General features: G+C 41.4%; 2 protein-coding genes across 2 annotated transcripts; both read left to right on the top strand.

Annotated features, from left to right (window-relative positions):
* The first annotated feature begins 1,462 nt into the window (after positions 1–1,462).
* LOC115207257 (RING finger protein 208-like) lies at positions 1,463–3,726 on the top strand. The gene is made up of 3 exons (XM_029774233.1): positions 1,463–1,548; positions 1,794–2,347; positions 2,927–3,726. The coding sequence occupies exons 2-3, from the start codon at positions 2,010–2,012 to the stop codon at positions 3,009–3,011; spliced, it is 423 nt and encodes a 140-aa protein (XP_029630093.1). The 5' UTR covers positions 1,463–1,548; positions 1,794–2,009; the 3' UTR covers positions 3,012–3,726.
* A 6,274-nt stretch (positions 3,727–10,000) lies between these two features.
* LOC115207264 (RING finger protein 208-like) lies at positions 10,001–11,457 on the top strand. Its single transcript, XM_029774240.1, has 3 exons — positions 10,001–10,065; positions 10,312–10,880; positions 11,081–11,457. Exons 2-3 carry the CDS (start codon positions 10,543–10,545, stop codon positions 11,163–11,165), a joined length of 423 nt encoding a protein of 140 aa, XP_029630100.1. The 5' UTR covers positions 10,001–10,065; positions 10,312–10,542; the 3' UTR covers positions 11,166–11,457.
* Positions 11,458–15,072: the final 3,615 nt, after the last annotated feature.

The following is a 15,072-nucleotide window of genomic DNA, read 5'->3' on the forward strand; positions in this document are numbered from 1 at the left end:
GTGTGTCCCAATTGCTACCCTGTTCCATATGTAGTGCACTACTTTTGACCAGAGCCTTTGCCTTTAAAGTAGTGCACTATATAGGGAATAGGGTGCCATTTGGGACAAAATCCCTGTGTTACCAAACAGGGCTGACGGTAGAGCTGGTTACCGTCCCTGGCTAGCAGAATTACTCATCATTTACTGTTATTTAGCTCACGTTGTTTTAGTGTGCAGCTTAGTCATTACTTCAGACAGCAGAAAAATAACAATTATAAGCTAGCAGAAGACTTTGACAAAGCTCTTTCAGTCTCTTGTTCTGGCCCTTTAATGATAGGAATTCATTAGTGAGATACACACAAATTCCATGCTTAATTATGCAACTTGAAATTTTATGTTTTGTTCATGGAATAAATGTGTTTGTTTGTGTGTCTGTTATGCGTTAGTGGTTGACACTTAGCTGACATTGTGAATAGACAGGCGTGAATCACCTGGAATTTCCAGGTGAACCTAAAGAAGAGCCATCATAATTTGTCAATTCAAAGTCAATCCGGTTTATTTACAAGTTTCAACAGGGAGACTGTTTTCAAATTGACTGTTTAGAGTGGTTGTTTACAAGGTTTCCACTGATCTTGTGACTTGATATTAGTAGAAACACGTGACTTTAAAACAATAACACAGCAGCCTGAAACTCTCCTGATTGGGGTTTCGCTCATCCATCAATTCATCAGATTTTTATGGTAAAACAACTGGACAGGCCACTCACTCATTAACACCTGACATTTCCATGGAGTCCTGGGATCCATATAAACTATAATAAACGTCATCCACAATAGACAGGTATACCACATACTGTAAGATAAGTGAGTCATTAAAGGGTCATAGGAGAAGATCAACAACTTCTTCCATCGAACTGTGTCTCTTATCTAGAAGAGAAACTGCTTCCATTGAACTGATTCTGTACATAAACACTACAATAACCAGGCACGTACACAGAGAGGGTTCTACAAGTCCACAGAGAGGGTTCTACAAGTCCACAGAGAGGGTTCTACAAGTCCACAGAGAGGGTTCTACAAGTCCACAGAGAGGGTTCTACAAGTCCACAGAGAGGGTTCTACAAGTCCACAGAGAGGGTTCTTCAAGTCCACAGAAAGTGTTCTACAAATGCTCCCCCCTCTCTTGTGAAAATTCTCTACAAAGAAGATTGATCCATCTTAAACTGGACGTACACTGAGTGAACTAAACATTAGGAACATATTTTATACACTCAGTGTATGTGCCCTTTGTAGACATGAACACCTGCCCTGTAAATGTCAATACACGGCCCTGGCAATTCTCCTGAAGTGACCTACTATGCTATAGAAGTGACCTGGAAGTGTTTACCTCGTTCTATGGAACTTTACTGCCTCACCTGAGAGTAGAGGAGGTGAGAGACCGCCCTTTCTGGGAAAATAACTGCATTTTGTTTCCTCCCTCAAGGCTTAAAATAAGAGCACACACTCTTCTCTCTCACACACAAAGTTTTGTCGTTAGATAGTTGGTCGCTGTGCTGAAAATCTTCCAGAACCTGTAAGTAAAATATTGCCTCTCATTGATAATGATAAAAGTGAAAAGCTTTGTCTATATCTGATAACTATGGATGTTATAAATGTGTGTGATATTTTTAAAGATATTTTTTCTTCATGTCTTTTCAGAAAAACATGACAGCCTGTTGATTTAAGATATGTTATTACATTATATATGTTTACATAGTGCCAGTGATGAAGTCACTGAGTCTAATTTAATTTATTTTAACATCTTAATGTCTTTTGCAGATTCCTGACCTACGCTCCAAAGCACAGATCTAGGATCAGCTCATCCTCATCAAATCCAAACCAGGACCTGAATAAACCACAAGGGGAACACTGACCTCAGACCAGCGTTTAAACCCCACGTCTTCCTGCCCAGACACTGACTCTCTGTCTAGAGTTCCTCTGTGCTCCAGCCGTATATCCATCCATCCATCCATCCATCCATCCAGCCATCCAGCCATGGGTCTGATGAGTGAGGACATGGAGTGCTGCGTCTGCCTCCAGTCCTACTCTCGTAGGGAGAAGATCCCTCGGATGCTCCACTGTAAGCACACAGTCTGTGGGCTGTGCTTGCAGGCGATGTCCAGGCACCAGAGCGGCCTACTGACAGTCTGCTGCCCACTGTGCCGTTGGGTCACCTGCACCGAGCCCAGCCTCACCCTGCCGGGGTCGCTGTGGGTTAACACTGAGATCTGGGACCAGATACCAGACACACAACAGGAAGAGGAGGAGGAGGAAGAGGAGGAAGAGTGGAAGGAAGCTAACAGACAGACACAGACCACTACACAGTACACATGGTGAGTACCCCAAGCAAAGGTGGATGGATTTATAGACTGATTTAGAAACCTGGAGAAACATTCCTCTGCTCTCTGCTCTTCCTCCCATTTTGTCTCTTTCACTCTCTCTCTCTGCTCTCACTCGCTGCTCTCTTTCTCTGCTCTCTTTCTCTGCTCTCTCTCTGCTCTCTCTCTCTGCTCTCTCTCTCTGCTATCACTCTCCCCTTTGCAACGCTCTGCTTTTTTTCTCTCTCTCGTATCTCTTGTTCTCTCTCTCTCTCTCTCGCTCACCTCTCCTTTTCTCTCTCTCTGCTCTCTCCCTTTCTGTATCACTACATCTATTGGTCTTGATTTCTCTATTCATCAGTTGTATTGTTGTACTGTGATGGTTTTAATTTAGGTGACAGTTTGCTCACGTTGATGGTATTATGATTGTATTATGCAGCAAGTACAGCTTCCTTTTTAGGTTCAGAAGTCTGTTCAATTACTAAACTGTAATTCTCTCTCTCTCTCTATCTCTCTCTCTCTCATTCTCTCTCTCTCTCTCTCTCTCTCTCTCTGCCTACTCTCTTTCTTTTCCCCTACTCTCCTGTCCTCCAGGTCTCCATCAAGGCATTGTGGCCTGAGGCTCAAAATACAGAATTTCCTGAGGAGGATGAGGAGGATGAAGCACATTGTACTGTAAACCGAGAAGACGAAGAGCAGAGAAGAAGAAGACTGGATGTTACCATTTCAGAGTAGGAGATACTCATTGAGTAATGAAGCTAATTCACTAAACAGGACCGACCGGGGATTTTCCATAATGAGGAAAGATTGAACCAATTATTCATGTGCTTTGGTTCTGATTGACTTTGGGTATGTGTAATGTTCTCAGTCAACTTACCTGGTAAAATAAGGGTTAAATAATATTAATAATAATGAAGGATGGATAGGGGATAGATAGATAGATAGATAGATAGATAGATAGATAGATAGATAGATAGATAGATAGATAGATAGATAGATAGATAGATAGATAGATAGATAGATAGATAGATAGATAGAGGGGTGAAGGTTAGAGACTGTGTGCTGTACAATGTGTGCTGTGTGCAATACAATATACTGTGAACAATGTTTATAATAGATGTTTAATCATTTGATAAAAGGTGTATTACTGCGTGAAGGGAAGTGGATGTTTAGTATTTATTATTACATCATTTTATAACAGCTTTAATATTGCAGATTGATTGTTAATTTTATTAATGTAATTGTCTGCATCATTTCCAATCCCCCATATAAGGGAAGTTGGATTTGTTTATACTCATTTTACATGTTTTATTTATCTGTTCTGTTTAAAGAGCATGTTTTTTTTATACTGGAATTATATTTATTGGTAAATAAATACATCTACTTTAAAATAACCCTGTCTTAGAGTTGTGAAATTGCTTGTTACTATCATTACATTAGGAAAGTAACTGTCCGATATCCTACTATTTATGGACCCCAAATAGAGTTGGGGGTGTTAATTCACTACACATTCTACACTACTATTTCCTAAAACACAAAACAACCAAAAACATTCCACTGTCCTTGGTTTTGGTGTGTGCTGTACATGACTGAAATCACTCTCTGTTGTAATCATGTTTCAGAGAACCTTGAATGCATTCTTACATATGAGATTCCCTAAAAGCACGTCACTTTGATAAAGCTATAACCAAAATTGACTTTTTCGTAGCAGGTTAGGAGAATTTACACAGCAGGTTAGGATAGTTAAACTAGCAGGTTAGGAGAATTTACGCAGCAGGTTAGGAGAATTAACTTAGCAGGTTAGGAGAATGTGGTTAAAAGAATAGATAGATAGAGAAATAGATAGATAGATAGATAGATAGATAGATAGATAGATAGATAAGTAGTCCCGTGTGGCTCAGTTGGTAGAGCATGGTGTTTGTAACGACAGCGTGGTGGGTTCGATTCCCACGGGGGACCAATACGGGAAGAATTTTTTTTTTTAATGAAATGTATGCATTCACTACTGTAAGTTGCTCTGGATAAGAGTGTCTGCTAAATGACTAAAATGTAAAAAATGTTAGGAAAAGGCTTAGGGTTAGCTCTCCTAACCAGCTACGAAGTCACTTCTGGTTGTAGCTGTATCGAAGTGGTGTGTTTTTAGGAAGTCCTTCTGTGATTGGTGACCATAATGAGGAGAGAACAAGTCTACATAGGCCCTGATGAGGAGACAACAGTCTATATAGGCCCTAATGAGGAGACAGCAGTCTATATTGAACATAATGAGGAGACAGCAGTCTGTATAGCGCCTAATGAGGAGACAGTCTATTTTTTATTTATTTTTATTTTATTTCACCTTTATTTAACCAGGTAGGCAAGTTGAGAACAAGTTCTCATTTACAATTGCGACCTGGCCAAGATAAAGCAAAGCAGTTCGACAACATACAAAAACACAGAGTTACACATGGAGTAAAACAACATACAATCAATGATGCAGTAGAAAAAAAATAAGACTATATACAATGTGAGCAAATGATGTGAGATAATGGAGGTAAAGGCAAAAAAATGCCATGGTGGCAAAGTAAATAAAGTATGGCAAGAAAAAAACTCTGGAATGGTAGATTTGTAGTTTGAAGAAAGTTAAAAGTTAAAATATAAATATAAATAATATGGTGCAAAGGAGCAAAATAAATAAAATAAATAAATACAGTAGGGGAAAAGGTAGTAGTTTGGGCTCAATTAAAGATGGGCTATGTACAGGTGCAGAGATCTGTGAGCTGCTCTGATAGCAGGTGCTTAAAGCTAGTGAGGGAGATAAGTGTTTCCAGTTTTAGAGATTTTTGTAGTTCGTTCCAGTCATTGGCAGCTGAGAACTGGAAGGAGAGACGACCAAAGGAGGAGTTGGCTTTAGGGGTGACCAGAGAGATATACCTGCTGGAGCGCGTGCTACAGGTGGGTGCTGCTATTGAGCGCATTCAGAAAGTATTCAGACCCCTTGAATTTTTCCACATTTTGTTACATTACAGCCTTGTTCTAAAATGGATTAAATATAGTATGCTCACCCATCTACACACAATACCTCATAATGACAGTGCAAAAACAGGATTTTCTAAATTTTTGCAAATGTATTAAAAATAAAAACCATAAATATGACATTTACATAGGTATTTAGACCCTTTGGTCAGTACTTTGTTGTAGTATCTTTGGCAGCGATTACAGCCTCAAGTCTACTTGGCTAGGACTCTACAAGCTTGGCACACCTGTGTTTGGGGAGTTTCTCCCATTCCTCACTGCAGATCCTCTCAAGCTCTGTCAGGTTGGATAAGGAATGTGGCTGCACAGCTATTTTCAGGTCTCACCAGAGATGTTCGACCGGGTTCAATCCAGGCACTGGTTGGGCCACTCAAGGACATTCAGAGACTTGTTCCAATGCCACTCCAGCGTTGTCTTGGCTGTGTGCTTAGGATCGTTGTCCGGTCAGAAGGTGAACATTCGCCCCAGTCTGAGGTCCTGATCGCTCTGGAGCAGGTTTTCATCAAGGATCTCTCTGTACTTTGCTCCGTTAATCTATCTCTCGATCCTGACTAGTCTCCCAGTGCCTGCTGCTGAAAAACATCCCAACAGCATGATGCTGTCACCACCATGCTTCACCGTAGGGCGTGACGCTTGGCATTCAGGCCAAAGAGTTCAATCTTGGTTTCATCAGACCAGAGAATTTTGTTTCTCATGGTCTGAGAGTCTTTTTAATGTGCCTTTTTGGCAAATTCTAAGAGGGCTGTCATGTGTCTATTTACTGAGGAGCGGCTTCTGTCTGGCCGCTCTGCCATAAAGGTCTGATTTGGTGGAGTGCTGCAGAGATGGTTGTCCTTCTGGAAGGTTCTCCCATATCCACAGTGGAACTCTGGAGCTCTGTCAGTGACCATCGGGTTCTTGGTCACCTCCCTGACCAAGGTCCTTCTCCCCCTGATTGCTCAGTTTGGCCGTGCGGCCAGCTCTAGGAAGAGTCTTGGTGGTTCCAAACTTCTTCCATTTAAGAAAGAAGGAGGCCACTGTGTTCTTGGGGACCTTTAATAATGCAATATTTTTTGGTACCCTTCCCCAGATCTGTGCCTTGACACAATCCTGTCTCAGAGACCTACGGACAATTCCTTCAACTTCATGGCTTGGTTTTTGCTCTGACATGCACTGTCAACTGTGGGACCTTTTTATAGTCACGTTTGTGCCTTTCCAAATCATGTCCAATCAATTGAATTTCCAACAGGTGGACTCCAATCAAGTTGTAGAAACATCTCAAGGATGATCACTGGAAACAGAATGCACCTGAGTACATTTTCGATTCTCATAGCAAACGGTCTGAATACTTATGAGAAGACAACAGTCTATATTGACCCTAATGAGGAGACAACAGTCTATATAGACCCTAGTGAGGAGACAGCAGTCTATTTAGACCCTGATGAGGAGACAACAGTCTATATTGACCCTAGTGAGGAGACAACAATATATATAGGCTCTAATGAGGAGACAACAGTCTATATAGGCTCTAATGAGGAGACAACAGTCTATATGCAGTGGGGGGGAAAAGTATTTGATCCCCTGCTGATTTTGTACATTTGCCCACTGATAAATAAAGGATCAGTCTATAATCTTAATGGTAGGTTTATTTGAACAGTGAGAGACAGAATAACAACAAAAATATACAGAAAAACGCTTGTCAGAAATGTTATAAATTTATTTGCATTTTAATGAGGGAAATATGTATTTGACCCCCTCTCAATCAGAAAGATTTCGGGCTCCCAGGTGTCTTTTATACAGGTAACAAGCTGAGATTAGGAGCACACTCTTTAAGGGAGTGCTTCTAACTGCAGCTTGTTACCTGTAAAAAAGACACATGTCCACAGAAGCAATCAATCAATCAGATTCCAAACTCTCCACCATGGCCAAGACCAAAGAGCTCTCCAAGGATGTCAGGGACAAGATTGTAGACCTACACAAGGCTGGAATGGGCTACAAGACCATCGCCAAGCAGCTTGGTGAGAAGGTGACAACATTTGGTGTGATTATTCTCAAATGGAAGAAACACAAAAGAACTGTCAATATCCCTCGGCCTGGGGCTCCATGCAAGATCTCACCTCGTGGGGTTGCAATGTTCATGAGAACGGTGAGGAATCAGCCCAGAACTACACGGGAGGATCTTGTCAATGATCTCAAGGCAGCTGGGACCATTGTCACCAAGAAAACAATTGGTAACACACTACGCCGTGAAGGACTGAAATCCTGCAGCGCCCGCAAGGTCCCCCTGCTCAAGAATACATATACATGTCCGTCTGAAGTTTGCCAATGAACATCTGAATGATTCAGAGGACAACTGGTGAAAGTGTTGTGGTTAGATGAGACCAAAATGGAGCTCTTTGGCATCAACTCAACTCGCCGTGTGTGGAGGAGGAGGAATGCTGCCTATGACCCCAAGAACACCATCTCCACCGTCAAACATGTAGGTGGAAACATAGTGCTTTGGGGGTGTTTTTCTGCTAAGGGGACAGGACAACTTCACCGCATCATTTGACGAGGCCATGTACTGTCACATCTTGTGTGAGAACCTCCTTCCCTCAGCCAGGGCATTGAAAATTGGTCGTGGATGGGTAGTCCAGCATGACAATGACCCAAAACACACGGCCAAGGCAACAAAGGAGTAGCTCAAGAAGAAGCACATTAAGGCCCTGGAGTGGCCTAGCCAGTCTCTAGACCTTAATCCCAAAGAAAATCTGTGGAGGGAGCTGAAGGTTCGAGTTGCCAAACATCAGCCTCGAAACCTTAATGACTTGGAGAAGATCTGCAAAGAGGAGTGGGACAAAATCCCTCCTGAGATGTGTGCAAACCTGGTGGCCAACTACAAGAAACGTCTGACCTCTGTGATTGCCAGCAAGGGTTTTGCCACCAAGTACTAAGTCATGTTTTGCAGAGGGGTCAAATACTTATTTCCCTCATTAAAATGAAATCATTTTATACAATTTTTTACATGCGTTTTTCTGGATTTTTGTTGTTGTTATTCTGTCTCTCACTGTTAATATAAACCTACCATTAAAATTATAGACTGATCATTTCTTTGGAAGTGGGCAAACGTAGAAAATCAGCAGGGGATCAAATACTTTTTTCCCCACTGTATATATATATGTATATATATAGACGTTGTGTTTAATATGTATATTTTATGGCTCCTTTTTGGTTTATTGTTCTTAACCTTTCTTGATAATTGTAGCCTTGAGGTGTCTGTCAGAGAAGTAGGCAGCTCTATTGTCCCTGGGTGTGTCCCAATTGCTACCCTGTTCCATACGTTGTGCAATACTTTTGACCAGAGCCTTTGCCTTTAAAGTAGTGCACTATATAGGGAATAGGTTGCCATTTGGGACAAAGTCCCTGTGTTACCAAACAGGGCTGACGGTAGAGCTGGTTACCGTCCCTGGCTAGCAGAATTACTCATCATTTACTGTCATTTAGCTCACGTTGTTTTAGTGTGCAGCTTAGTCATTACTTCAGAAAGCAGAAAAATAACACTTAGAAGCTAGCAGAAGACTTTGACAAAGCTCTTTCAGTCTCTTGTTCTGGCCCTTTAACGATACACCCAAATTCCATGCTTAATTATGCGAAGTGAAATTGTATGTTTTGTTCATGGAATAAATGTGTTTGTTTGTGTGTCTGTTGTTTGTGGTTGACACTTAGCTGACATTGTGAATAGACAGGTGTGAATCACCTGGAATTTCCAGGTGAACCTAAAGAAGAGCCGTCATAATTTGTCAATTTCAAGTCAAGCCTGTTTATTTACAAGTTTCAACAGGGAGACTGTTTTGTAATTGACCGTTTAGAGTGGTTGTTTACAAAGTTTCCACTGATCTTGTGACTTGATATTATTAGAAACACGTGACTTTAAAACAATAACACAGCAGCCTGAAACTCTCCTGATTGGGGTTTCATTCATCCATCAATTCATCAGATTTTTATGGTAAAACAATTGGACAGCCCACTCACTCATTAACACCTGACATTTCCATGGAGTCCTGGGATCCATATAAACGTCATCCACAATATACAGGTATACCATATACTTACTGTAAGATAAGTGAGTCATTAAAGGGTCATAGGAGAAGATCAACAACTTCTTCCATTGAACTGTGTCTCTTATCTAGAAGAGAAACTGCTTCCATTGAACTGATTCTGTACATAAAAACTACAATAACCAGGCACGTACACAGAGAGGGTTCTACAAGTCCACAGAGAGGGTTCTACAAGTCCACAGAGAGGGTTCTACAAGTCTACAGAGAGGGTTCTTCAAGTCCACAGAAAGTGTTCTACAAATGCTCCCCCCTCTCTTGTGAAAATTCTCTACAAAGAAGATTGATCCATCATAAACTGGACATACACTGAGTGAACTAAACATTAGGAACACCTTTTATACACTCAGTGTATGTGCCCTTTGTAGACATGAACACCTGCCCTGTAAATGTCAATACACGGCCCTGGCAATTCTCCTGAAGTGACCTACTATGCTATAGAAGTGACCTGGAAGTGTTTAACTCGTTCTATGGAACTTTCCTGCCTCACCTGAGAGTAGAGGAGGTGAGAGACCGCCCTTTCTGGGAAAATACCAGAATTTTGTTTCCTCCCCCAAGGCTTAAAATAAGAGCACACACTCTTCTCTCTCACACACAAAGTTTTGTCGTTAGATAGTTGGTCGCTGTGCTGAAAATCTTCCAGAACCTGTAAGTAAAATATTGCCTCTCATTGATAATGATAAATCTGAAAAGCTTTGTCTATATCAGATAACTACGGATGTTATAAATGTGTGTGATATTTTTGAAGATATTTTTCTCTTCATGTCTTTTCAGAAAAACATGACAGCCTGTTGATTTAAGATATGTTATTACATTATATATGTTTACATAGTGCCAGTGATGAAGTCACTGAGTCTAATTTAATTTATTTTAACATCTTAATGTCTTTTGCAGATTCCTGACCTACGCTCCAAAGCACAGATCTAGGATCAGCTCATCCTCATCAAATCCAAACCAGGACCTGAATAAACCACAAGGGGAACACTGACCTCAGACCAGCGTTTAAACCCCACGTCTTCCTGCCCAGACACTGACTCTCTGTCTAGAGTTCCTCTGTGCTCCAGCCGTATATCCATCCATCCATCCATCCATCCATCCATCCATCCACACCCCAGCCATCCAGCCATGGGTCTGATGAGTGAGGACATGGAGTGCTGCGTCTGCCTCCAGTCCTACTCTCGTAGGGAGAAGATCCCTCGGATGCTCCACTGTAAGCACACAGTCTGTGGGCTGTGCTTGCAGGCGATGTCCAGGCACCAGAGCGGCCTACTGACAGTCTGCTGCCCACTGTGCCGTTGGGTCACCTGCACCGAGCCCAGCCTCACCCTGCCGGGGTCGCTGTGGGTTAACACTGAGATCTGGGACCAGATACCAGACACACAACAGGAAGAGGAGGAGGAGGAAGAGGAGGAAGAGTGGAAGGAAGCTAACAGACAGACACAGACTCCTACACAGTACACATGGTGAGTACCCCAGGCAAAGGTGGATGGATTGTATTATGCAGCTAGTATAGCTTCCTTTTTAGGTTCAGAAGTCTGTTCAATTACTAAACTGTAATTCTCTCTCTCTCTCTCTCTCTCTCTCTCTCTCTCTCTCTCTCATTCTCTCTCTCTCTCTCTCTCTGCCTACTCTCTTTCTTTTCCCCTACTCTCCTGTCCTCCAGGTCTCCATCAAGGCATTGTGGCCTGAGGCTCAAAATACAGAATTTCCTGAGGAGGATGAGGAGGATGAAGCACATTGTACTGTAAACCAAGAAGACGAAGAGCAGAGAAGAAGAAGACTGGATGTTACCATTTCAGAGTAGGAGATACTCATTGAGTAATGAAGCTAATTCACTAAACAGGACCGACCGGGGATTTTCCATAATGAGGCAAGATTGAACCAATTATCCATGTGCTTTGGGTTTGATTGACTTTGGGTATGTGTAATGTTCTCAGTCAATTTACCTGGTAAAATAAGGGTTAAATAATATTAATAATAATGAAGGATGGATAGGGGGAGGAAATATAAAAGAAGATATTAAATGGATTGAGGACGAAAGAAAGATAAAGGAAGTTATGAATAGATAGATAGATAGATAGATAGATAGATAGATAGATAGATAGATAGATAGATAGATAGATAGATAGATAGATAGATAGATAGATAGATAGATAGATAGATAGATAGATAGATAGATAGATAGATAGATAGATAGATAGATAGATAGATAGATAGATAGATAGATAGATAGATAGATAGATAGATAGATAGATAAGATAGATAGATAGATAGATAGATAGATAGATAGATAGATAGATAGATAGATAGATAGATAGATAGATAGATAGATAGATAGATAGAGGGGTGAAGGTTAGAGACTTGTGCTGTACAATGTGTGCTGTGTACAATACAATATACTGTGAACAATGTTTATAATAGATGTTTAATCATTTGATAAATGGTGTATTACTGCGTGAAGGGAAGTGGATGTTTAGTATTTATTATTACATCATTTTATAACAGCTTTAATATTGCAGATTGATTGTTGGTTTTATCAATGTACTTGTCTGCATTATTTCCAATCCCCCATATAAGGGAAGTTGGATTTGTTTATCCTCATTTTACATGTTTTATTTATCTGTTCTGTTTAAAGAGCATGTTTTTTTTAATACTGGAATTATATTTATTGGTAAATAAATACATTAACTTTAAATTAACCTTGTCTTAGAGTTGTGAAATTACTTATTATTATCACTACATTAGGAAAGTATTTATTTCCTCTCTTAGTTGGAAAAGAGGAGGGGAGGAGGGGAGCTGTAGGTTAACAAATACATTACTCTTCTATATGACAGTTTGTATGATGACTCGTTAAATTACAGGAAATGTTGAATACAAATGGAAGACCCAAAGAACTGAGACACTAACCCTTAGGACATGCTGTCTGTCTGCCTACCTGCCTACCTACCTGTCTGTCTGTCTGTCTGTCTGTCTGTCTGTCTGTCTGTCTGTCTGTCTGTCTGTCTGTCTGTCTGTCTGTCTGTCTGTCTGTCTGTCTGTCTGTCTGTCTGTCTGTCTGTCTGTCTGTCTGTCTGTCTGTCTGTCAACCTGTCTGTCTCTGTGTGTTTCTCTGTCTGTTTCTCTGTGTGTCTATCTGCCTGTCTATCTATCTCTGTCTGTCTCTTTCAGATTGTCTGTCTGTTTCTCTGTCGGCCTGTCTCTGTCTCTGTCTCCTCTTTAGGGCTGTGCTATCCCAGGAGGTCTACCCCGGGGGATGGTAATAGAGGGGAGGTACGTGAGGCGACTTTGGCTCCCTCTGCTGGGAATACGGGAGCTGGGCACCCCGACACAGACTGCTCTCACTGGAGGGAATTAGAGGAAAGTGCCAAATAAAAGGATCATGGTGGCACATAGCGGGAGAGAACGAGGAGAGACCGACAGCCATAGCAGAGAAGAAGGACCGAGCTAAACCTCAGTGATTTTCATTGTTACGTTTATTTTCTGGCTTATTATTGTTGTTTTTGCAGACTAAAGCATCCCGGTCTCTGTGTCAATCTCTGCATGCTCAGCCCAAGACCCCAAGGTTTACCACAGGGCTTATAAATACGGTTGTCTCCTCACTAGGTCCTATATAGACTGTTGTCTCCTCACTAGGGCAGGTAGTCTAGTGGTTAGAGCGTTGGGCCAGGTACAGAAAGGTTGCGAGATCGAATCCCCGAGCTGACAAGGTAAAATCTTTCTTTCTGCCCCTGAACAAGGCAGTAAACCCACTGTTCTTAGGCCGTCATTGTAAATAACAATTTGTTCTTAACTGAGTTGCATAGTTAAAGAAATATATATATTTTAAATAGTCCCTAATAAAGATACAACAGTCTATATAGACCCTAGTGAGGAGACAACAGTCTATATAGGCCCTAGTGAGGAGACAACAGTCTATATAGACCCTAATGAGGAGACAACAGTCTATATACACCCTAATGAGGAGACAACAGTCTATATAGGCCCTGATGAGGAGACAACAGTCTATATAGACCCTAATGAGGAGACAACAGTCTATATAGGCCATATAATTTTCGTTTCTCCTGATTGAACTTTTATGCCAGGGTCAGCCCAAGTGGCCCGTCTGCCCAGCGCAGCTAGCAGCGCCACCGAAGTGTGCGACGCCGAAGGTGGAGCAAGGTCCACGTCCTGCACCTGAGCCACCTCCAGGATAGGTGGGTTGGGGAGGGAGGGTGTAGCACAGTGCCGTCGGTGACGGCAGCCACCCTCCCTTCCCTCCCTTATGGTTTAGGGGTTATTGTTTGTTGGTTTTGTTGGGGTATTGGGATTTTCTTGTGTTTTTCTTTTTTTAGGTGCATCCCGGGGTCTGCACCTTGAGGGGGGGGGGGTACTGTCACGTCCTGACCAGCAGAGGGCATAATTGTGTTAGTCTTGGTCAGGATGTGGCAGGTGGTTTGTGTTTGTTTAATGTTGTGTTGGTGATTGGGACTTCCAATTGAAGGCAGGTGTGTTGAGTTGCCTTTGATTGGAAGTCCTATATAGGTGTGTGTGTTTTTCTTTGGGGTTGTGGGTGGTTGTCCTTGCACTGCATTGTATGTGCCTGCAAGACTGTTGCTGTTGTAAGTACTGTTTATTGTTTTTTTCAAGTGGATGCTTTTACGTGTTTTATTTAATAAACTTGATTGTCCACAATCCCGCTGCGCCTTGGTCCTCTTCTCTCCATGACAACTTCTGTGACAAGTGATAAGGAAATCAGCATACAGTTTTGCCATGTGTATTAATTTGCCTATAAACTAATCAGAATTCCTTTATGTTTACATTTAAAAAAAGAGAATACTTCAAAATGAGAAGGTCCTGCCATGGAAAAGACGACTGGGTGGACATAAAGTGTAAAGGAGGGGAAATAACTCCCACCATGCAGCAGGACACCTTCAGCTGTGGGGTCTTTGTAATGCAGGTTTGATAGTTATATTTTCAATAATGAATGGTTAGCTGTTATGTGACAATTAGGTAAAAAACTCTATTTTATTTTTTGGTGTAGATGGCCAAGGAAGTTGCACAGAACTTCCCCGACATCCCTTCCCAAATTGATATGGAACCTTCAAAAACACATGGAGCAACAGTGAAAAGAAATGGCTGAGAATATACTAAAAATGTCTGGTATGTAATTCAAAGTAAATGTAAATGATTGATTGTGATGTAGTTGTGTGGGACAGCCATATGTTCAGTTCAGGCCTATGATTTCAGAGTTCAACAAAGCCAACAACTGCTTCATGTGTGCCACTGATAAAGAACCTGGATGTGGCCCAAAGACTGACTGGGTTAGTAACTTTATTTAAACATGTTTATAATATTTTGACAACAGTGACGGCATGTAAGACAATGTATGATATAACACAATGGATGGCTAATTTGTCATACTGCGTTGATACTTGATATTATTTGAAAGTTTGAAAAATGTATGTACAATCGAGTGAGATGAAAATGGACAAACTCAAGGGTGTGCAATGTGTAGACCCACTGAATGGACATTCATGACCAAGGAGCTATTGAAATTAAAATGTTTGAAAAATTAATGTTTCAAAAGGCACTCGCACATCTGAGCAATCTTTTTGTGCAGGTGCCTGGTAACAGTTGGACAAGATGAAGGAAAAAGGAAACCTGAACACTGCTCTT

The sequence above is a fragment of the Salmo trutta genome, chromosome 14 (assembly GCF_901001165.1).
Source record: "Salmo trutta chromosome 14, fSalTru1.1, whole genome shotgun sequence".
In the NCBI taxonomy this organism is placed as follows: domain Eukaryota; kingdom Metazoa; phylum Chordata; class Actinopteri; order Salmoniformes; family Salmonidae; genus Salmo; species Salmo trutta.

What these genes read in the sequence shown, in the direction of transcription:
- LOC115207257 (XM_029774233.1), top strand. Translation starts at nt 2,010, where the DNA reads ATGGGTCTGATGAGTGAGGACATGGAGTGCTGCGTCTGCCTCCAGTCC. An exon ending in ACCACTACACAGTACACATG is followed by an intron (nt 2,348 to 2,926) that starts GTGAGTACCCCA and finishes CCTGTCCTCCAG; the next exon opens with GTCTCCATCAAGGCATTGTG.
- LOC115207264 (XM_029774240.1), top strand. Translation starts at nt 10,543, where the DNA reads ATGGGTCTGATGAGTGAGGACATGGAGTGCTGCGTCTGCCTCCAGTCC. An exon ending in ACTCCTACACAGTACACATG is followed by an intron (nt 10,881 to 11,080) that starts GTGAGTACCCCA and finishes CCTGTCCTCCAG; the next exon opens with GTCTCCATCAAGGCATTGTG.